Genomic DNA, 24,020 nt, shown 5'->3' with positions numbered 1-24,020 from the left:
CCGCTGCGGAATGGGATTGGCTCGGCTCGCGGCAGACTCGGCGTCTTCTTCCAATTGGCAAGCCTGAATGGGGGAGGCGGTCAGGGTCGACCTTTTGGCGAATTGAAAGGAGCGTTTTTGCCCTGAAAAACGGTTCTCCAGCTATGCGTATTGATGGCCGATAAAAAGAGCAACGCGCAGGAAGTGGGTCACTTTCCCGTTCTGAAATGAATACTGACTGAAAGGCAAGCTTTTTGAAACGTGATTTTTTCACTTCATCATTAGCAACTAAAAGAACGGAATAATGAAATACTTAATAACCCTCACCAATACCCATCGAGCCTCGGAAACTAATCTTAGAACATTTAAATAAATTATTGAACTAAATCGACTCGTGCTTTGCAAGCAATCAATTAATGTCACGACAGTGCTATCAACTCGCGGAAGCCAAACATATTTCACCGGGGTGCCACCCACTTCGCACCTCCCCCCCCCCCTCTCTCTGCCCACTCCGTCTTCGCCCAGCGGCACATTAAATCACCGGAATATGACATCGCCGGCCGGCCGACGCGCCGCGAACTGCGAACCCGCTCGCCGCCATCTGGTACACAGACGCGACGCATCGACATCGACGCGGCGGCGATGAATGAGGGGCGGGCCGACGAGCGCCGCGGGAGACGGTCACGTGACCGGCGAGGAACGCGCGTCGGCCGGGAGAGGGTCGCCGCGGCGCCGGAGGGCGACTCGGCTGACACCACCGGGTGATAGCCGTGGAAGCGACAAGGGCAGAAGGTGGGCGTTTGTGGTAGGAGGCGGTAGCGGTGACGGTTGCGAAGAGTGGTGACCCGTAGGCGGTAGTGGCTGAGGGCCACGGCTGACGGTCGCGGGTCACATGAGGCCCAAGGGCGGCGACACCGTGGGGGCAATGGGGGCAGACTGCCCCCACTGGCAGGAGGCCGTGGGGGCAAGACTATGTTTTTGCCCCCACAAAATTTGGCTGATGTTGAAAAGGGAACAGAAGAGCAGTGCAACATTCATGATAAGCGGTTATAGTACGCCTGTTTTTGACGGTCCCCGTATCAAGTGCATCAGCAAAACGTTCGTTCTCGGACCGTCTGTCGCATATCTCCTATTCCCACTCATTCTCCTACTCATGTTCATTCACCGTGATTGACTCCCGACAAATCATCGCCGTCACTTGCTGGCTGTGCGTCCAGTTAGCGATGAACATTGGCTACAGACTGGTAGGCCTCAATCACCCTTAATCGTCGAGAATGGTCACGTGCTGACTAAATACTAAGACGTACCCGTATCGGAGACCTCTATGTTACGGCGTTAGCCGTCTCTTTAGGAAGCGGGCTCTCTAGCAAAAACTATTTTGTCGACAGAAATTAGTTACTGTGGACCATATTGCTACCAGCCATGGCAACCACGTAAGCTCAGTTACGAACCAATTTCAGCGTGCCTTTAAGCAAGAGAGCCTATAAACGTAAAATTTAGGTGAAAACGAACTTATGGGACACCCTGTAGATATCCACACCAATCTCACGTGCTTTTAAGCATTTTTGGGATGTTTCGGTTGGTTTCAGGTTCAGTCCGAGCTCAGTCTGGGTTTCGGTGGTTTTGCCCGGTGTGTGCCCTCAGTTCCGTTCATCCAATTCTGGCCCAAGGCAACGCAAGAGCGCTGCCGGCATCTAGTAATTAAGACATGTTTTCCCATCCTGAGGCTCTTAAATGAATGCTTCGAGCAAAATGGATGCCAGAATCGTGATCAGCGGCTACGAAATCATCACAAAGGACTTTTCATGTGTCAAAGTCAACCAAAGGTCATTCGAGGCAGGGGCCCGGGAACGATTTTGAAGTTGGGGGGCGAGCCTAAAATACCTGACATGATGCATGTGAAACAGTAGCATAGCAAGGGGTCTAGGGGGACACGTACACCCCCCCCCCCCCATCAGGTTCAAAGGGACCCTCGGGTCCGAGGGGCCCTGCGGCGCCATTTGACCGCTGAAGGTTAACGATGGCCATATTACTACTCAGAAGGGCCCATGGAGCTCGTTAGATCACCTCATGGGCCCTAAATACCACCATACCATCTTACCACCCTTTTTCTTCTTACTTACCACTTCTTTTTCTTACCACCATCTGTTTTATTGACGACGGGCAGTAATAGCCACATGTGCACGTGGAATGTCCTGAATAAATTGTCTATTGTCTATTGTTAAATAACCACACTATGGAGATCTTAAGGCCGCCGTCCACTGCGACGGAATTCCGTCCGGAGTCCGTCCGGAATGTCGCCGCACGCTGGCCGCATCCGGTCCGGATGCGGTCCGGATGCGGTCCGGATGCGGAGAGCTAATAAATGTTTCCAATCACTTATTACCAAATAAAATATTGCAAGTAACCAGCAGCGAATACTCTTGCCATTCTAAGGAAATAATTTTTACTTACTTCATGATGATCGAGTTCCAATTCTTCGTACAATTCACAATGTTTGCCTCCGATACGGCCCCAAACCACGACTGTTCCGGACGTTCCGGATGCGTTTTCCGCAGAAAAGTTTAAACGCGTCGGACATCACTCTTCCGTCTCCGTAGCAACCGCATCCGAAACGCATGCGGAGAGCTGACGGAAAATCAACAGCTGATTGCCGTTCGGATGCGGTCCGGACGGAGCGCACACGATTTCCGTACGGACCGGATGCGCCCATAGGGTTCTGTGTTAAATTCCGTACGGACCGCACGCGTTCCGCACAGTGGACGGCGGCCTTAAGGGTCCCACGCCAGCTTCTGAGGGTCTCTTGCGGCTTTTAAGGGCACCTCGGTGGTCTCCAAAGGCCCGTTACTGGCCTCTGAGAGGTCTTTCTGGCTTATGAGAGGCCAGTTCTAGGGGTATTTCCCGCCTGTGATGGTCCCACACTTATTTTTCTGAGGGCCCCATAACGGCAACTGTGGGGCCCTCGTCGGCGCCTATGAGGGCCCACACCGGTGTCTCTGAGGGTTTCACACCCCCAACTCTGAGTGCCTACATGACCATTGCCTATTAAAGCCCTATATCGGCGGCTCTGAGGACCCAACCAACACCTGCGCATCTAAAGGCCACCCACTGGTGACTTTTGAGGGCCCCACACCGGTGACTCTGAGGGCCCCACCGGCGTCTGACAGTACCATGCTGGTCTCTAAGGACCCCACAGGACTTCTTCTGCCGGCCTAAGGACCCCTTGCTGGTCACTGATACCCCCTGCCGGCTTGTAGAGAGTTCGCGTCAGCAGCTCTAAAGGCCCCACACCCGTCTGTAACACTAACCAGGCAACGGTAAAATCCTTTTTGAAAGGATTGCATTCCCAATCCACATTCCTAGTGCCGAAGTGGATTGCATTCCTACCCGCAATCCCCTTTTTTCACTTGGATTGTGATCAAATCCGCAATCCTTTTTTGCAATCCTGTTGTAGGTATTATTATGTGCACTAGTGGATCTGGGGGAGGGAGGGGGGCATAGGGCCGTGCCTCCATCCCCAAATCACCCATTTCTAGTAACTAGTCTTGCGAGTAATTCCTATCTAAGGCACAGATATTTTATGGGAAATATTTTTTGCCTCAAACACCCCCACATTTAAACCTCTACCCAACCAGTGTTTTATACTTTTAAAACTCGCCCTCAAATATCAAATTTTGCCCTTCCTATGTAGCTCATCAGCATATATTATTTTGAGCGTGTAAATTAAAAGCGTTTAAATTATTTCAAGTTTCGATGTAAAGCCCTTGATAGCAAAGTACATTAAGCCGATGAAGCCGATCTCATAATTTTCAATCGCAACAAACCATTTCAAAGCACTAATCAAACACAATCCGGATTGGATTGCAAAAATTGGAAGCATGATGCAATCCAATCCGCAATCAAATCCTGTTTTTTGGAATGGATTTCAAATCCAGGTGCAATCCACCAAAAAGGAATGCAATCAGGATTTTGCAATCCTGCAATCACAATCCTACCGATGCCTGACACTAACGGCTCCACACCAGCGTCTATGAGGGCCCACATCAACGCCTGTAAGGGCCCTCATCGGCGCCTCTGAGAGAATCTATATACTGCACCTCTGAGCGCCCATACCGGCACCTGCATGACAGCCCCACACCGGTGCCTATAAAGGCCCCTTACCGGCGGCTCTGAGGGCCCTAGGCCGGTGATTCTGAGGGTGCTACCGAAAACCGAAGGCACCACACAAGCCCTTGGTGTCGCTGAGCTTTAATCCCATACCGGTCCTCCGAGGGCGCCACGTCAGTGCACTCATTGCCCCACGCCCCTCCCTCACACCCGGAACTAGGTTATAACTATAGCAACGATTTTACCACCGTTGTACGTTAGGTATGTATTTAATCTCAAAGTTGACTCAAAATGGTCCAGTATAAAATCTGGCCTGCCAAACTTATGGCCAAGGTCATGCCCAAATCAAAGCGGGATGACAACAGCAGATGTTGTTAAATCGATACTGTATCAGCAGAAAACATTCAGATGGCAAGGAACATGCCGTGTGTTGATGTTAAGATGTATAAAGGAAACGAGAAGGAAAGAAGTCCGGAAAAGGGAGGAAATATCTTTTCTCGCTGCCTCAATGTTGAGGGGGCGCCGCCTCCTCGGCTCTCAAGTTGGGGGGGGGGGGGCAAGCGCCCCCGCTGCCCCCCCCCCCTGTTCCCGGATCTATAAATTTCGAGGTCACATGAGAACCATAATAATTTTGAATGGCAACATCTAGGGGCAAGGTGCTCATGGATTTTGCAGATTGGCGTATCAGACAACAGTCGGGTCACCTCAAGCTTGCCCCCACTGGCAAAAATTCGTGGCGCCGCCACTGATGAGGCCCGGTCACCCGGGTCAGACCACCCAGCGCTCAGCCGACCACACCGGGAGCTGTCACCAGCGCCGCTCTAAGAGATCATATCTCCCGCACAACGACCCTCCACCAGGAATACGGGCCTTACTTGGGATCAGTTGGGATCTCCCGCCCGACCCATCTTGCCATCTCAGTTATCCATATCCAAAGCTATCCGCATATCCGACTATCCACCACTTCACAGGGACAAACACACGGGCACACTCGTAGAGCCAGGGTGTGGCGCAGCTATCATCCGGCGTTCAAGCTCCATCCGGTCTTCATCTATCGATGTGTCACAATGTCGCCTGTCCACCGCGACACATATACAAACACTGAGCCGCGGCTGGGCGCGCCGCTTTGTCAGTGTCATAAACATCGGCACTGAGGCGTGGGAACGCCGTCCATCGCCGACGCGTCACCGGCTCTGGGGTCGAGGACGAATGTGAGGGGACAGGGGACGGGGAACGTGCGGGAGAGAGAGAGAGAGAGAGAGAGAGAGAGAGAGAGAGAGAGAGAGAGAGAGAGAGAGAGAGAGAGAGAGAGAGAGAGAGAGAGAGAGACCGCTCAGCGGAGGTGAGCACCGGCCAGTTGGTCCTGGCTGCAAGTCTCGGCGTCAGCGGCGCTGGAGGTCAGCAGTCAGCACCGCTCGACGCAGCCACGTCCGGGCTAACCTGGCACACTCGCCCACACACCGTGACGCCACGAGCCGTGCAGCAGGCTAGCGTTTACACGGGAACGGCTACAGGAGCCACTAGCGGGAACCAGCCGTGAGCATGTGGCGCCAGCGCACCGCCAGCCGACCCGCCGCCGGAGAGGCGCAGCTTTGAAACAGAAGACGGGTGCGGTGCGCCAGTCTGCGCCGGCTGAGAGCAGGGGTAGACCCTGAATCACCCCTCCCCAGCTGGGTGCCCCTCCCCTCCCCTCCTCCCCAGGGCATGCGTCACGTCTCCGCGGGGAGTCGGCGCAGGAGGGGATGCGCCGACACAGTAGCGCGAATGTTTTCGCCGCCGGGTTCGCTGGAATGGACCGGTCGGTGCGCCGGAAGTTTTCGGACGGCTCTGGAGAGTGTCGTGCCGGGCTCCCATCCATAACGCGGCCCCGCGGCCCGCCGCACTATCAAAGACGCCCTGTCGGGCTCCCGGCGCCGTGATGGCCTTTTTACGCACTTCACGCGCAATTCTGATGATGCTACATCTCCCGGAGGCCCCCGCAGAGATAACTGTGCTTGTTACAAGTTCAATGAATCCTGCTCACGTTCAATGAATCCTGCAGAATGAATGGTCTGGGCGGGTATAAAGATGATGGTTCCCAGAGAAGGTTGATAATAAGGGCGCTTTAGCTACCGTCCGAAATGTATGGCCGATTCCTCATCTTTGTAGGCTGCAACACCAACGCAAATACACGACAATTATCCCGAAAGTAATTGCACAATTTATGGTGCAGAATGTATAATGAGGAACGGAAACGCAGGGTAACAAAAAGTGGGATGTGAGTTTTAAATATATTGCATGGTAGTCCATGAATTTCATACCTGGGTGGAGATGACCTTTGCAAAGCGGCAGACTCTTCATAAAACAGCAAAGGTCTTAAAATGGGAAATGTCAAAGCCATGACATGATCTGTCATTTCGAAATAGACCTTTACATCATTCCCAGTTTCAAAAGCCCAATGCCACCCGCCTTACTTTGCCAAATGTCACAGTTCCTCGGAAAATCATCCAAATGTCACCGGTCACCCGGTCAGCCATGACCCCTGAGCGACTTCTGGGACCGCTGAATCGGCCCGGGGCAGAGCTCCGAGGGCGCAGAGTTGGCCGTCCTCGGACAGCCCGGGGCGGGGCAGGGGAGGGGAGAGGGAGGGGACCTGGCAGCGCGCCCGTCCCGACTGGCGTCACAGGTTCCGCCGAAACAGCACCACCGCGCACCATTCCAGGAACACCGCCGGAGGCTGGGCCAGGTCAAAGGTCACTCGCCCCGCCGACCCCGGGGCGCGGCCGGGCGGTCCGGGTGACCCCGACCTGAGGTGGGGCTTCTAGAGGTCAGCTCACGATCAGCAGCGAGCTATCATCGCGTCAGGAGCTATCATCGCAGCACCTCCGTGCCCTTCCGGCCAGGAGCAGATGGAGCCGCAGCGCTGCGCCTCTATGACCGAGTAGCATCTGTTATGGTGCCGCCAACTCGCCGGCAGACAGCGGTGACGATAACCCTAAAACCAGCGCGCTGACAGCGGCCCCTAGTGCCGCTGACAGAGGCCACCTCGCTGGGAGGACGTGGAAGGCGCGGCGGGACGGGCCCATGAGGAATCAGGGGCTAGACAAGGCAGGTGTCCCGACAAGCGATTCGGGAAAACCTACATCATGTTATCTGATGGTCGGGAGTTTATTCCATCTTCTTGTAGCTATTCGATATCCGTATTATGATCGCTTTACGGTAGACCATACATGTTGCGGTATGACCATGAGACGTTATCTTTTGTTTTCTGTTCAAACGTTCACCTGACGTCCACGCAAACATACCCTCTCGCGGGTTCGCTGTATATCTCTTGGATCGCTAGTCAGCCGGCAGCTTAGACACCTATTAGAGCAGCTCTCACCTCGCCGCCACGGAATTCGCCTATGCGCTTTGGCACCCAACCCAATTAACGTCGGCATAAATTAGCACGACGGCCCTGCGAGCGACCGGCCGACAGCGCGATGAAAAAACACCGGCCCTCCCCTCGCCTCTCGGCCGCGCCGCCGCCGCCGCCGCAAACCGAGCAATTACCATCGGCCGCTCATGCCCAGGCGTCGATAGCCGATTACAATAATGACGGATACCCTGTTCAGTCGATAAACAGCCAGCGCTCCGACAGAGGCGGGGTCGCGCTGCCATTGGTGCACGGCCGCTTTACGAGCTGTTGATGGCGACAGCGCGCGCCGCGGCGGAGCTGCTGACAGCGGAGCAGAACAGAGTGCCCAGACCACCCGTGTGTCTCTGTGGGCCGGCCGGCGGAGCGGCCACCGCTTCAGGGACGCGCGCCACTCGGTATGGGTCGAGCATACACACCGGACGGAGCGGCTCGTACACAACCGGAGAGCCGGGATCTCCAGCCACGGCCGTGAGACGGGGATCGACAAAAATCCGGTCTTCGAGCGGCATCCGTCAATGTCGGAGGACACTATGCAGATGGCCGGGCTTTCCGGGAGAGACGCATTGAGATGCTGCCGCTTCGGTCGCAGAAATTTTTACATTGAACATCATTAATAATGGACATATGCGACCGGGCGTCAGGTGCGATTCCAGTGAATCGACAAGGATGAATGGTCGAAATTAAATGAATTCGATGCATTAATAAGTCGTGTTGCATCTATGTAACACGACTTCCGCTAACCATGCTCTGAACAAGCATCGAGGGGCACTATGCATATTGCATTGTTACCTTGCGCCAGTGGAGCTCCATAATTGGTCTCTCCTGCCCGGCTTCTGTAGCCGGTCGCAGTGGTAGGTGATCTGAGGTGACGGGTGGCAGTCGTCCCATGACAGATGGGACCCATTTTGATCTATGGAAGCCTGGGAGGCGACAATTCGCAAGTTATGAAATTCGCCAGCAAATATTTTAGTTGGGTCTACCGAAAATTTCATATTTTGCTTTATAACAAAGAGCTACGTAAGGCTTTTGCCAAGAATCATTGGTAATGTAGTATTTATTTTAGGATGAGTGAAGAATTTGATGCAGAGCCGGAACACGGCGGGGCGACCGATCAGAGAATTCCTGTAAGTAAAGAAGATACTCAGCAGCTAGCGACTGCATTGACCGCCGCTTGGTGACCGTTGGGCTGTCAGGTGACCGATGACCGGTGACCTCACCGTCCCATCAGATCCGTCCGTGATCTCCCTCCCTCCCCCGTCCGTGTGCCGGAGCTGTCCGGTGAATAATGCAATGCGCGCTGCCGTCCGAGCTCCGGCGCGTGACAGGCGGCCCGTGTGCCCCGGCCGTTCCCCAGCAGTACACAGCCAGCCATCCATCACCCACAATGAAGTACCGGCCAGCGATAAACAAAGGGCCGCGCCGCTCCTCGCCGCCGTGCGCCACTCTGCGCCGCTTCACGCCGCTCCCGCGCCGCGCACCGCTCGCTCGTATTACAATTACAAATTGGTGGCCGCGGTGGGTGCTCTGAGGATCATCAGCGCTGACCGCGGCCGCTCGGCGGTCGGGTCGGGCTGAGATACGGAGGGGGCGGGTCGCGGACCCGGCTCACACCATGGGATGAGTTGGAGATGCGGCTGTACGAGCCAGCATAACCCGGCGCTGGGCGGAATAGTTTTACATACAAACGGCGTGATCTCATCAGATGGCTATCAGGACCAGATCAGCGCCGCCTTGAGCTCATCACCTCGTGTCTGAGACACGGCGGATTGTCGGCCCGACACCGGTCCGACACAGCCGCGACACCGGCGCCGTGACAGGCGGCCAGCGTGACGGATTTCGTGACACGCCCAAAAGGGTGCATGTGACGCTTAATGACATGTCGGTCAACTGTCGTATGAGACCTGGTAGTAGACGAGCATATCGCATACCCAACATAATCGCATGCCTCCCCTTCTGTGACAAGTCGCCTCCCCCCCCCCGTGACGTCAGACATGACGTCGCTTCACGGACTCACCTGGGGCAGCGAGAGTGACGGCCTCCAGTGCCAAGCAGCAGCACAATAGCCTCAACAGCAGCCACATCCCGCCCGCATGTGAGGCGCCTGAAACGAAGAAGAGCCACGGCACCCATTATTAACAGAGCCCACCGACCGTCCGCCGACAGTTATCAGCCTTTCTATAATCGTATCGGGTAAATTATGACGCTCATTGATGCGATACAATCACCGGCCTCGCGCAATCAGCAGTGCGCCGGACCACGAGCGCGCCGGCCGCCGCTAACTGCCCACTTGGTCGGTCTCCTCCCCGGTCGGACCAATTACCGCCGGCTCGTGTCTTCCCACAGTGAGAGGAGCGGCCGGCCGGCGGGTGCTGCGGGCAGAGCCGGGGGCGGCCACTGGCAGCATCCGGGCCGTTATCAGAGGCGTGACGCGGTCGGAAGCCGCCGACCGGCACGCAACCCATTCATTGGCAGGTCAGAGGCGGCCGAGCGGGAGGCGGGGCGGGGCGGGGAGGGAGGCTGCGGCGGCGTGGGAGCTTGGGATTCCGGTGGACTGAGAGGAACTGGGGTAGAGAGGGAGCAATAAGAGTGCGAGGATGGAGGGGTAGAGGATGGGATTGATGAATAAAGGGATTATCAAATCTGTAGTTTTATTTGGTTCCAATAACTACTTGCAGAAGTCCTATTATATTGCAAGCTCAAGGCTCGTGCATGCCTTTAAATAGCAACATTCAGAACTAGAGGCCAGCCTTTATCAGCCTCCAGCGTTGCATTGTTTAGCAGCGGAAGCCAGTCGCCTCGGGCAAGGCCTGACCTGAAGGTCGAATACCCGACCGTCAGCTGGTTAGACTCAACAGATGGCGTGACAATTATTTCAAAACAGCCTTCATCCCATCCAAGAAACATCATACGGTTTACAACCGTGCTAGTTGCCGGCAAGAAGCAGTAGCCGCTCCTCAATAGCAACTGCCAATCTTCGGACCGCTGACCGAACGACCGCTACTGCTCTCCGCTGACCGCAAACGGCCGTCCGCTGGTCTCTGTTCTCCGCTCCGCTACCCAACCTCCGCTAGCCACCATCCACCGCCCTCCGCTAACCACTATCCACTACTTTCCTCTGAGGATCGTTCATCATCCACCGGTCTCTCGCCAACCGCCGCTATCCAGGAAGCTGAGCGCGGCGCCGTCTAATCGCACTATCATGCTGGGCAATGAGCGGCACCTTGGGCCGGTCGGTCGGCCGCAGCGCCATGAGACCCGGCAGGCGCCAGTCGGCAGAGCTCAGACGACAAATGGAGGTCATCTGGCGTCCACCACTCCGCCCAACCCTCCCTGCACCCAGAACATGAGCGCGTATTAATACATAAATGCAGACACATTTGTCGAGGGTCAACAGCAAGTAGAAGAGCATGTATCAGCCCATCACCAGGTCGTTCTCCAATGCAAAGTCGGACAAAGACTGCATGAAGGAGTAGAGTTGTGGCATCGATAGCTGTTTGAGGTGGACTCCGTACATGCCTGAACAGATACCCTAACGAGTCACTGCCGCGGACGAGCAGGAGTTGAGGTGAGCGGAGTCGGCAACAGTGTCTTCGTGCCATAAACGGCAAGCGCAGGTAGTTCCAGGACTTGTGAAATGGCGGACGAATCGCTTTGAAGACGTCTAGCCCTTCGCTGAAGCGCAGAGGAATGTCTGCGGTTGTCAACCGCCGTGAGTTTCGGTCTCGGATGAAAGCCGTAACAGGGCGGCATTCTGCACAGACTGAAGCACCTCAGCTCAGTGTGGAACCGCTCATCTGCCGAAGCCAGCCAGTGGACCATCGCTAAACCGCACACTGCAAGATCAAAGTGTGGAGGAGCGTCACAACAGCCGGCATTTGAAGACGCCGAACACCTGCGCTAAACGTGCCACGGTGTAATGGAGCACCGACTCAGGAGGCAGCAGGAGCGGCGGCGGTGGTCGCACATAACTCTGGCCGGCGAATGCAACATCTGACCGCGGTCCAGCGGCGCGGTTCGTTTCGATTCCGATCAGCCGACGGGGCGTCATTTAGAGGATGAGTTACGCCAATTTCGGACCATCGAATCGGTCATGTGCCGGCAGTGGGCCATGGTGAGCAGGCGCGGCGCCGTGCCTTTTACTGCGCCCTCTCTGGTTACCGTGACTGACGACGTCTGTAAGGAACGTGGTCGGTAGTGTCGTAAAAATAAGCACGCATTGTTTTGAAAGACACCTTCAGGCGCAAGGCTCTCAGCGGGGCGGTACATCAAGACAAGAATGAGCACACAGATGGTCTGTGAGGCGATATTCGAAACAAGGCCAATGATTCACTGTGCAATACTGCAATTAACTATGCATCTTCGAAAAAGTGGCCCTGCCGAATACGGCTCCGTCGTCAGACGGATGAGAGCAGTAGGCGCTAGGCAGGGCACCTGTTGGCGCCGCGGCTGACAAGTACAAATCGGTAGTGGATACCCGTGACCACATCACACTGGGCCGTCGGAATAAAATGCCGGCAATATATCCCCCAGTCGACCGGCGCCGACTCCGGTACCTTTGCAGACCACTGACCGGCATCAGATAATTGTTTTCGTGCCTCTCAATGCATGAAACTGTATACTGAGCAGCACAGAGACAGCAGTAGGCCGGGAAAATGATGTGCGGTCCAAGCGACGCCGATGGGTCGATAGAATCAGCGTGACCGTTTCTCCACCGTTCATATCATCGAACATCGTCTATAGCGAAGCACAGCGGTAGGCTCGAATCACACCAGATCTTCTTTCCCAATGCACGAAGGTAGAAAATTCATCCGCGACCGGGCGACTCTTTGTCGGCAGCCGGCTCCGCTTTGTTGGTATAACGAGTTTCTGGGGCCACCTGTTCTGTTTGGTGAGCCATTCATCTTAATGATCCCTTTATATACGCCGTCCCTTCCGGTTGAGCGATTCACAGAGGTGCTCGCTGACTATGTAAGGCCTCTGAGAAAACCGGAAACATCTGCCGCCCCGCCCGGGTATTTGTTATTTCTAGATCACCCTCAGACAGTGAAAAGGCGAGCGCAAACGAAATCTGAAAAGGAGCGAGAGTAAATGATAAATTGATACGTCTATCATAACAAAACACGCGTACCGAGATATGCCCTGGAAGGAGAATACGTGGGAAAGAAAAGACCGGCAGTTCGTCACCACGCATCTGCATTCAGAGGAATGTCGGCTCGTCTTCTTCAAAATCCTGTAACCTCCGGCGTGCATTGGGGTCTTCACCACCTGCACTGCCGTGCGTCCGTCCGTCCGTCCGTCTGTGTCCCCTGCGTCCGTCTCCGTCCGCCTGCGTTCTCCTGCGACCGCCTGCGGCTGCGCGGCTGCTCAGCAGTCCTCAGCAGTCGGATCAGTGTGTCAACAGGTCGGCCGATCGGCTGCGTCGGCTGGCTGACGGGGCCGGGGTCACGGCGCGGCTCAGAGCTGACGGCTCACCCTCTCTCGCGCTCCAGTCGGCCGGCCAGACACCTCGACACACAATTGGAATTCATGACAGGCGATTTTGAGCGGCGCGCAAAAACCACTCGCTGTCGACCGTGCGGCGCCGATCGCCAGCCGCGGCATTCCTGCAAAGCTGCTTATGCAGGACGCTGGCCAAACCGCTCTCTCCTACCGCCAGACTCTTATTCAGGCCCTCTCAAATCGGCACAAGTCAAAACGTAATCGGTTTCATAAACCATCCACGAAACTCTGTTTTGATTTTGCGCGCTCACGTTCGCCACACACTTTCCCTCTTCTCTCCTCCTCTCATCCTCCCATCCGTCACTTTTTCTTGGAGGTGCCTCGCTGACAGATCTCAACAAAAAGGTCCGTGGGAACTGGGGCTGTACCGCCGCGGCCTTCCACGACCTCGAGAGGGTGTCTTGGTCACAACAGCAGCAGCTCAGCGAAGTCAGCCAGCTCATGTCAGAGCACAATCGACGTAGAGCCAATCGTGCCCATCACGCCCACAGTGACCAAAGCTAGCCTGCATGCAGGAGACTCGGCCGCAGCGGCACTGACGGTGTCAAGGCGAGATCACTGGAGAGCGTGCACGCTGCACGGTAGCAATGGCACTGGACGCTCCTCATGAGAACGACTCGAGCTATTGAGATCGATGAGATCGACCGCGCGATGGTTAAAGAGCATTTCGGCCATCATACATCATGGACAGTCGACACTTTCCCGGTTCACGAAGATCGACGGTTGCATGGCCGCACCATCGACTCAAATTTGTCTAATTTGGAACTAGTTTCTGTTGACGGACCAAATATATCAGATCATTCACGACGGACGATTCGTGACTCAGCAGAACACTACAGCTGAACACCTTTGCCTGTCACTTTGAGGCCTTGAACCAACTTTCATCTTGCATTGTTTTACAGTGCGTCAGTTAAAAATACGTATGGCTACGTCCGGTGTGGTTATGACACGGGCCCACAGGTAAGGCGGCACTCCACCTGCGCTATCAGCTAGCCGGTCCTAGGAGGGGGCGGAACATTTGCAGGACCGAGCACCGTAGGTACCTGAGCATCGCGAGCAGCATCCGAAAACAGCTCGTCCAGTCTCTCTCGGCTGACCAAAGCGCAGCCAAGCCCGACAATCGGCACGACGCACATTCAGCTGCATGTTCGCAAAAAGCCTCCAAACCGTTGCGAGCACGCTGTTTATGTCGAAATGTGCGCGCTGGGGCTAGAAAAACTGCGCGTTTATCCGGCTGGAGGTCACCGCTTGGCGCGGTATTGTGCACGCCCTGAGGGCAGCACGCGGGTCACGAGGGTTTACCCCGGCGTTCGCGGGATCGCTCAGCCAATTAGCGGTCGATTAGTGCGTCTCGGCCGGCCAGCCGAGCCGGCGCTGCCTGTCACCGGAGGTGCCGAGCATACAAATGTGGCAGGGGCACGCTGCCACCTTTGTTTGATCACAGCTTGCAGAATGGCGGTGCGGAGAGCCGGCAAGGCGGGGAATGTGTCGCCGGTATGGCCCGAGGCAGCGGAGGAGTGGCCGCAAACGGCCGGCGGAAAGGCGGAGACGGCGGGCGGTGGACAGGAAAAGACTGCTGGGAGAGCGGGTGATATGAGGGGGACCGAGGGAGGCGAGTCGACTCCATATTGGCTTAGGGAAGGGTTATGAGGAGTAGGGTCAACTGAGAGTTGATGCTTCCAGACGATTGACTACTCGTTGAAATACGTTGTAGGAACTAGGAAGGGCAGATGCCGAACACTGCACCAGGCAAGTTCAGAGGTTAACCGAATTGAAAAAGGCTTGTGACCTTCAAATCCGGGAGGTTCAACTATGAATGAATCAGAAACAGAGTTACCAATGCTGACAGACCACATTTCACCTCCCGGCAGACAGTGTGAGAGGGCGGAAACCATAACTTGGCTGGCGATCAAACGGCGACCTTTGACCTGACCTGACCCTGACTCGGTGGCGGCAGCCCCCCGCTCCGGGCCAGGTGCGCCGGTCGGCCGGCAGTTTATGTCTCGGGACCGCCGTAAAAAGGCGGCACAGTTTGGGGATGTGGCCGCTAATATTTATCGGGCCGGTGTCGATGTTGAGCTGGCGGCCGGCGGCGGCCGATGGACGCGCCGCCGACCCGCCGACGCCGACCGAAATAGACCCGCCGCGCCGCCGGCACCGGCGAGCCGGCCAAGTTTTCAGCCGGGGCAGCGGGACCGCTCACCAAGTCAGCGGGGCGGCTCAGCGAGCCAGCGGGCAGCGGGATGGTTCAGCGAGCCACCGAGCCAGCAGGACAGCGGGACAGGAGCAGGTTCACCAGCCAGGGGCCACCGTGACATATGACAGCAACAGATCCACTCTGCCAACTCCCCTGTTTTGGCCACCTTCACCCCTGTTCCCCTCCCTCCACATGACAACCGACCCCCATCCGTCGGGTCAACAGGTTCGACGCCATCACCAGCAGTCGCCAGTCGCCAGTTCCAGCCACCATTCTCGGCTCCTAGCCCCGGTCGCCGGGTCGCCGGGCCGCCGGGACGAGCCCGGAGCCGCGCCGGCCGGCTGCCAGGTTCCGATGCGCCAGGTAAGCAAACACCTTTGTCTCCGGCTGTATATTTGCACAGCGGTGGCAGAAAGGTAAAGAAAGCCCGGCGCGACGTCAAAGTAAACGGTGTCGAGCCGCCGGGCGTCGAGCGATGGCTCCGGGGTCGGAGGGGGACGGGAGAGCGGGGGAGGTGGCGCACCTGGTCGCCTCAGGACTGGTGGGATGTCGCACTGCTTCACTACCCTGCAGCATTCAGCTCTGCAAGCCCAGCCAGCCAGTGGAATACTAGATAGTAATCCAATCCGTACTCGATAAGAGGAGGTCTCCGCATATATGAATAGGTGTCCTGGCTGGACATTACACTTATCGAGCATGATGGCAGAAGTGTGTAACCCGTCACAGCGTATGAGCCGGCCTCCCGTCATGGTATGGGCGTGGAGTACGTAGATGTACGATCCGTGTCCTGAATAGGTCTCCGCTTTGAAGCTTCGAGACTCGAGAGTGCGCTGCTGTGTTGCATAGTACGGGGCTCTACATATATGTGGGTACTATAAGTTGAAGTGAACAAGACGTGCGCTGCATTGTTTTTGTTACATTTGGATTTTGGGTACGGCTTACTTTGAAAGTTAATTAGAATCGCGTTTGGTGGTATTGTGAATAAAAGGCGTAACAAGCAGGCCTCATTCAAACTCTGAACTCATTCAAACTCATTCAAACTCTGAATTCAAACTCTCAAGCTCTTTGATTGACTGCCCCATTAACTGATTTCACCTGCTCCACTTCACTCGGCGTCGGAAGTTCCGCTGACCTCCGCTCTATTTCTGCGCAGGTTAAACCCACCGATCCCTCTGGACGAAGCCCCCCGCACAAGGTCAGAGCAGGCTCAGGCGACCGGGCTCAACGTCTGCACCGACTGGCCAGTGCAGCTGCAGAGCAGGACCGACAAAACCGAATCACTGTTTACCCCGACCGGCTCCCCGGCTGTGTGCGCCGCCCTGTGCATTGTGCATATCAGTGCAGTCTGTGCACAACACCGGCGGCGTTGGACTTGGCTTACCCTGCCGAGGTGCTGTACCAGGCACCGCGCGCGCCGCTGGCCAAACGAAAAGGCACGTCATGATGTTGATCAAGCCGTCGTCACCAGTTCCTAGAATGTTGGGTGGATGCTGGTCGCATTCCTCGCACCAGGTGTGGAGCTTTGCATTGCCGATTTGTTCAGTGACCGCCCTAGCGCGATGAAGGGATAAAGGAAGGACAAGGTGCACGGTGTGCGGTTAGAGCCCAGTGGCAGGATCCGTTCACGCCTCAGAGAGGCCGCCTCTCATGAAACACTGTCTCCACAACGTCACGGCGTTCGTCTCCGAAGGAAGTCTATCACAAGGAGTTGCACTTCCAGTTATGGCGACCATCTCAGCCACACAGGAAAAGTCGTGAAAACTTCCCTGCTTTCCTGAACGATTTATATAAAGAAGAGCTGATGAATAAAATGAACTCGGTTGACCCAGCTGGTCGGTCTCCTCAGCTGCGTCCCGCAGACGCGGCAGCCCAGTCCGACCGGCCGGTCCGCCTACCTTGCTTTGTTGGCACGCTCCAGCCTCTTACAGCTTATGTCAATACACTCAAATCGCTTTTCACCGCGCATCCTAATATCGTATTCTTGCTGCGACAGGCCGCCCATTGTATTCAAATGTCAGAGAAGAGGCGCTCTCAAGAGCGACTCGCAGGCGACAGCGACGACCGGCCTCGGTCTGCGCGGCGGACTAGAATCGACAGCCAGAGACGGAGACGGAGACCGAGACACATGCAGGAATGGAGACAGAGGCAAAGACAGAGAGAGAGGCAGAGACGGAGACGGAATCACGAACCTGACGGAGACGAACGAAAGCGGAGGCGGAGACGGAGGAGGGAGACGAGAGACAAACAGCGAAGGACGAACATTCAAACGAACAGACGACCGGAGGCGGACGGACGGACGTGCAGACGATAAAACGAGTAGAAACGGAGACGACGAGGGAGACAGAGACAAAGTCAGACGGACAGGTCGACCCCGGCCGAGACGGGTAGTGTGACAGTCTGGGTCAGACGGAATCCGGGCCGCACGACTCGACCTCGCCTGGCCGGCAGGTGACACAGACGGATCGAGGCTCGGACACAGGGAGGGCGGACGGAAAGACTCGGCACCGGGGTGGTCGGGACGGGACGGGGTGGTACGGTCGCAGGTGGTACGGGTCGACGGGAGGGACACGGGCACAGGTGGCAGGTCAGGTGCACGTCGTACCTACTGGAGTTACAAGAGCAGCAGAGAAGTTTAACAGCTTTTCCAATCGTATCCGTGTTCGATTTCAAGAAATCCCTCAACAACCAGCTTTTCCAAGCGTATCATTACTTCATTTTAAGAAATCCCTTTATGATCCTGCAACAATTTAGTGCCTGCAATATGAGCGTAGACAAAAATCCTCCAGCAATCAGCATCCATGAAATGAACTAAGCTGCGATAACATCACATTTTACATCCCACAACAAGATCTTACCCGAACAGCACAAACCCGATTATGTTGTACAGAGGTGCGCTGGCGAGAGGTGGTATGTTACCTTTCGACCCATCGCGCCGACTCTATTCAAGGCAGATTTGGAATGCCCTGCGGCCTGTGGGTGTCCTGGTGCAGAGTTTGTAGGGCGGCGTGAGTCACCCTGCTCTCAACTGAGCTGCCCTCGTGACGGCTAATACTGCCCCTAAAGGATGAGAAGGCTCTACAAGTCTACACCCACGGTCCGGGCCACACAATCAGCTGTCAACTCCGGCTGAAGGTGGGTAGTGGGAAGTGGGTAGTGGGTAGTGGCAGAGATTGGTAGTCGTGCGGTACCTTGGAGGTCGGAGGAATGGCAACTGTGGAGGGACTGTGTCCAGCGGACAATCCCTCCCAATCCCATTTTGAGCAGAACGTCAGGAAAATAGAGCAGAAGTTGAGCAGCAATATTATGTAGGAGCACTTGTTGTTATTTACTGCAATCCCAATCAACCAGCCATTCATGTAAAACGCTCATGGCCACGGTCGGATAAATGCATAGTAATTACGGAGCGAGCGAAGCGAGCGTAGTCTTTCCTTAGATTAACGGAAATTTCTGAGTATGAGCGGCCGGCCGGCCGGCCGGCCGTGGTCACGCTTTTGCGAGGCTTATATCTCAGCAACCACTTGACCGATTTACACGCGGTAATTTTTGTAGGGTAGCTTCATTCCTTCTACCAAGTATTGGACTATTGCCGATGCATGTGGGTGACCCCTTATGCACGTGCCACGTGCAAAACGAAGAGGTGTCACTTTTGTAATTGTTGTAATATCTCGGTAACTACTTGGCCGATTGCGCTGAAAGTTGGCATGTAGGTAGGCACCCACTAGGCAATGCATATCCATGTGCCAGAGTTGGGGTGCTGCTGCACGTGCGCACGTGCAGGGGTCGATTCCAGATCTCGAGAACGGCTGGACCGATGGTGCTCAAATTTGGCACATGGTTAGGGACCAGTTAGTAGGGTGCCGTGCAAAAGTCAGTTGGGACCCATTTTGCACGTGCGCACGTGCAGGGTGCCGCTTCCAGATCTCGAGAACGGCTGGGCCGATTGTGCTCAAATTTGGCACATCGCTAGAGACCGGTTAGTAGGGTGCCGTGCACAAGTCAGCTGGAGGTACCCCGTCAAAATTTCGCACGTGCAAGGCTCACCCTCTCGCTCGCTCCGTTAGTCGCCCCAAAAGGCGTTATACTGGTAGGTACTGTAATCATCTAGATCCTGTATCCTAAGCTTCGTGTGTGTTCTCATTAAGTCGCACTAATTAAATAAAAACACTGACGTAAAGTTATCTCATTCGACGGCATTCCTGACACCGCCGGTCAACCCGCCTTGGCCAGACCTGCTAGTCATTTGCTGAAACATAACGGTGCTCAGCAGCCGATAGATAAGTGGAGACGATCGTTTATACAGACCGCATGCACCACCACACTGCAGCAAACATCGCGCCGGTAGCTGTCACGGTATCATAACATGGCAGGGGCTCCGCCACGGTTTTGGGATTGGGGGGGTCCGACCGAAAACACAAAACCTCGCTGGCGGATCCAGGGTGGGCATTTTGGGCGAATTCATCCTCCCCCTGCAGCTCCCGAAGATGATGAAAAATTGCCGCTTTTTCTAGAGCTCAAAGAAAATTTAATAATTTTATCGGGATAACTTTGCTTTGAGCCGAAAAACCAAGGATCAATTTGCACAAGAAATCGGAAGCCAAGAAGCGGAGCCCATTGACACCGACATGGCGGCCTCTCAAATCAACGTTTTTGAGCAATGGGGGCCGCTGTTGCGCGCTCCAAGGGCGGTGTTAGCCATCAGACAGCGCATTAGGCTCTCAGTGACTGGCATGCGCTTCAGCTTGGGAACTCAGGGACCTTCATAGGCGCTCAGATATCTACCTATGTAGGCTCTTAGCTGCCAGTGTCCTCCAAGGCCGTAATTAAAGGAAAGTGCAGGGCCTTAGGAGTCGTTGAAGGGATTTGAAAGCCCTGCCCTCATACATATAGCAGTATGGAGTCCTTCATGACATTCAGTCTCTGTGATCAGAGAGTGACCTACCTCGACCTGAAAACGGATATCAAGAATCAAAGGTCAGGTTATGCAGGGGATCCTGTAAGAGTTGTGATTTGTAGACGTATCTCTACCGACCTGCATTCAGAGTCCTGAGGCCTCTTGCACCAAAATCCTCTTGCACCAATGCTTGGATTATTTTGCATCTTATACCCAGTCCAAGTCTCAAATGTAACAATTTGCGTGCAAAATTTAGCAAGCACATGTAGGATTATGTATTGGGCTATTGCAAACAAATTTACCACCGTTAGATTAGCTTATTCTGAAACAGATTTTTCGATTTTACCTAGCTAGGTAGTTTGGTGCAAGAGGCCTCTGTGCAGATTATTGCAGATTACCTCAGAATGGTGTGAGGCTGCTTAGACTAGTACGGTGCTTGAAAGACCGGCTTAACCCCCTTCCCCCAACACTATCGGTTGACCTCACATGGAAAAAGGATTCTCAAATCGCTTTGAAGCTCTTTTGGGGCGGGTATTGTCTCTAGGTGTCCTGCAAACTGGACCTCTCTCACGAAATTATAGCCGAATTCTAGCATGCTGAGCTAATCCTATAGCAATCTTAAACGCATTCATTTTAATAACAAAATGGCAGAATAATGACACTCCCGTACCTACTAGGTCGGCGAGAGTTGAGCGCTTCGTGTGTCACATTTTTAGGGATCTGTACTTTTCTAGATCTTAAATTCCTTAGCTTTGCGACTGTCAACACTGCACATTCTAAATTATTCAACACATTCTGTGAACGATTTAGTCATTCTTACGCGAAAACAAGCTTATAGGTATTCGGAATATTGGGGGGTACTGTACCCCCCAGGTAAATTATTGAGGGGGTCCGGACCCCCGCGTACCCCCCTGTGGCGGAGCCCCTGTAACATGGCCCCGCAAACCAGCACCCGCTCCACGTGTCGCCAAACTTACCTAAAAAGTAGCTGCAGTCCGACGCTCCCCTGGCGTTCCGTCAGGCCTCGCTTCCGACCAGACGTTTGCCGCGCGGATAACTTCCAAACAAATCGTAGACCACCGAACACCTCTCTACCCGTGCGCACCCACCCGCGCTAGAGTCTGTGGCACACTGGCTGCCGGCGGCCGCGCAGTGCTGCCAGATGGGGAAGGCTGTAATCCTCCAGATCAGTTACAAAAAATCCTCCAGATTCCTCCAAATCCTATTGGTAGATATAGAAAGGCGGTCTTGGACGCTGCAGGGGGCTATACCCCCAAAAAAAGTTTCACCAAATTCTAAAAACTCATCGGATTTCGAATCCTTTCGCACTGCTGTGCAGTTTAAAAGATACCTTTTCTTATAAAAGCTGTTTAACAATAGACAATAGACAATAGACAATTTATTCAGGACATTCCACGTGCACATGTGGCTATTACTGCCCGTCGTCAATAAAACAGATGGTGATAAAAAACGGTAAAAGATGATGAAAGGGAAACACATGTGCAGATAAACAGTCATGCTGGCTAGACAGTGTTTTGCTCCTCGAGCAGATGGGTACGCAAGTGACGTCCGAAAGCTCCAGGGGGCAGTCGGGTCAAATCAGGTGGCAGCGAGTTGAGGGCAGCCGGCGCTCGGCAGGTGAACCGGCGTTTGCCCATCTCTGTACGGGATCGCGGCACGTGCAGGAGCGCGTCCTGCCGGGTACTGACATCAGCGTCCCCGCCGCGCGCCTCCGCCACAGTGGTCAGACTGTGCGCCAGCACCTCCGGCTCGGCGTAACACCGCACTTTGTGCAACAGGCACAGGGAGTGGTAGGTGACGAGGTTCTCCGCGCTGAGCCAGCGCAACTGGCACATCAAATCGGAGACATGGTCGTACTTTTTTCGGCCGAAAATGACTTTGGCTGCGTAGTTTAATATTTTTTGTATCGAGAGAGATTGTGTCTGGTGCAAGCACCATATACTGCGATGCAGTATCGAATTTGGGATATGACCAGTGCGCTGACCAGCACGGAGATCACAGTGGGCGGTAGGTGCCCCCGGAGATGCGAGAGACCACCCAAAACTCCAAAGCAGCGTTTCGTGAGCGTTGTGATATGATCACCCCAGGTCAGGTGACGATCAAATATGATGCCGAGGTTTTTTGTTTAGTTTTCCTATTATAAAAAACGAATATTTTCGTCGATTTCGGGCGCTGCAGGGGGGCCGGGGGCATTTGCCCCAAATGTCCCCCTTAGACAGCCAGTAGTTTGGTACCCTCGACCCTCGTAGATATAGCTACAGACTGAGACATTCTGCAGTCTCACGGTGAGGCGTGATATATCCTAACGGGTAGGGTGACGCTGGGCAGGAAAATGCCTTTTTAGTATTGAATGTGTTATATTTTTCCATGAAATTGAATATAATAATCGGGCGACAAATCCTCCAGATTTTCCTCCAGAATCAAAAATCCTCCAAAAGCGAAATTTGTCCGCAAATAGAGTTCAAAATCCTCCAGATTTGCGGAAATCCTCCAAATCTGGCAGCACTGCGGCCGCGCGCCGCGCTCCCCCCCCCCCCCCCTGGAGGCGGGCCGGCGCGGCCTGTGATTGGTCGAGCCGCGCGGCCGACAGAGGCGGCTGGGGAGGTGCGGGGAGGGGAGGCGGGTGTCCTCCGGTGTCGTCTTGGCACATGGGGACGAAAGGCGAGACGGGGAGGGACGGCGGAGGAAGGAGTGATGGACGGAGCAGGGATAGTTTGAAATTCGGACGACACGGGACCGATGGGCTCCGGTAGGGCGGATGGCTCGGACCGTTCGTTAGCCCAGACACGAGACAGGGCTATTGGACGGTGAACGGTTCCGGCGGATGGGCGCTTCCTGCGGAAAGTAGAAACATGATGCCAGTCCATCCAAACTAAAAGGGGCAGGCTTGAGAATAAAAAAGAACTACTCTCTTAGATTATCGACACAAAAAAAAATACAACACCCGACACCGTTCGTGGCACTTCGCCATAATCACTGCTTCCATGATCCATGTGCTTTTAAACAGTAGCGGCGGAACACCCTCAATTAAGGGGGGGGGGGCACTGCCGACTTTTGGTCCCATTCTTTCCATGCAACACCCATAAGGCTAATGTTAAAATGCCAAAATCAAAGGGGGCACGGTGCCCCGGTGCCCTCCCCGTTCCGCCACCTATGCTTTTAAAGAAGTGCCTATTTATTTCACATCTTGCTGCGAGGTAAGAGAACAATGCACATTGGACAGTCGCATAGTCGGCTGAATAGCCGTCCTACCCCGTCCAATACCCGTCCCAAAAAGTTTATCCAAAATAAAAAGCTATGATTTCGATTCCATATGCACTACTTGGCAGCTCAAATCAGCTTTTCCCAATAAAAGAGTTTTCTTTTATCTTAACGGCACATTCTCATCAATCTCGCTCGGGCGTAACGGAGGGCGCATTTACCCCCAAATGAATCCCCCTGGACCCGCCAGTGCTGCATTTCCGGCACGAGCTGCGTAATGTGGGTGCGCCGGCAGTGCGTGGGGCGTGAGAGCGGCTGATCTAAACCACGTGCACTATTGTTGTCAATTGACTTGACAACAGAGTCGGACGGATGCATTCTCAGTTTCCGCCGGATCTACAGGAAGCGTGTGTATAGTTGTTATGGTAGTCGTCATTTAAAAGTCACCAATCGTCTGATCACTGATCAGTGATCGTTATCGTTCCATTCAGCGATGAGGATACGTTTAGGTATTTTAGCTTTCATTGATAACAATTTTGCAAATCATGAACGTTAATGTTCGTATGCGTTCAGCGTTATCATGTTTAACTCGCGAACAAATTAAACATTCCTGGTTTAAAGAAAGATAGCTTTGGTAAAAACGCAAGGCTGTAATGACGCTTCTCACTACCTGGAAATGCAACTAATACTTATTCCCAGCTATGTTTCTATAGGTATCAAACTGCGCC

At 54.5% G+C, this 24,020-nt stretch overlaps 1 protein-coding gene across 2 annotated transcripts in view; it reads right to left on the bottom strand.

Annotated features, from left to right (window-relative positions):
- The window catches only part of LOC122381784 (fibroblast growth factor receptor 2-like), a 67,208-nt gene extending 45,779 nt beyond the window's left edge, over positions 1 to 21,429 (bottom strand). The window contains exons 1-2 of one of the 2 annotated variants that reach the window (XM_043366410.1): positions 21,048 to 21,429; positions 9,498 to 9,584 (exon numbers count right to left, since the gene is read on the bottom strand). In XM_043366410.1, coding sequence (XP_043222345.1) covers positions 9,498 to 9,564 — 67 coding nt within the window. In that variant the 5' untranslated portion in view covers positions 9,565 to 9,584; positions 21,048 to 21,429. The remainder of the gene's footprint in view (positions 1 to 9,497; positions 9,585 to 21,047) is intronic. The other variant, XM_043366411.1, reaches the window with a different exon arrangement.
- Positions 21,430 to 24,020: the final 2,591 nt, after the last annotated feature.

This window comes from Amphibalanus amphitrite, unplaced genomic scaffold (assembly GCF_019059575.1).
Source record: "Amphibalanus amphitrite isolate SeventyFive unplaced genomic scaffold, NRLGWU_Aamphi_draft 000127F_arrow, whole genome shotgun sequence".
Taxonomy (NCBI): Eukaryota; Metazoa; Arthropoda; class Thecostraca; order Balanomorpha; family Balanidae; genus Amphibalanus; species Amphibalanus amphitrite.
Note: the sequence above shows the minus strand (reverse complement) of the source record. Positions and strands in the feature narration are given on the sequence as shown.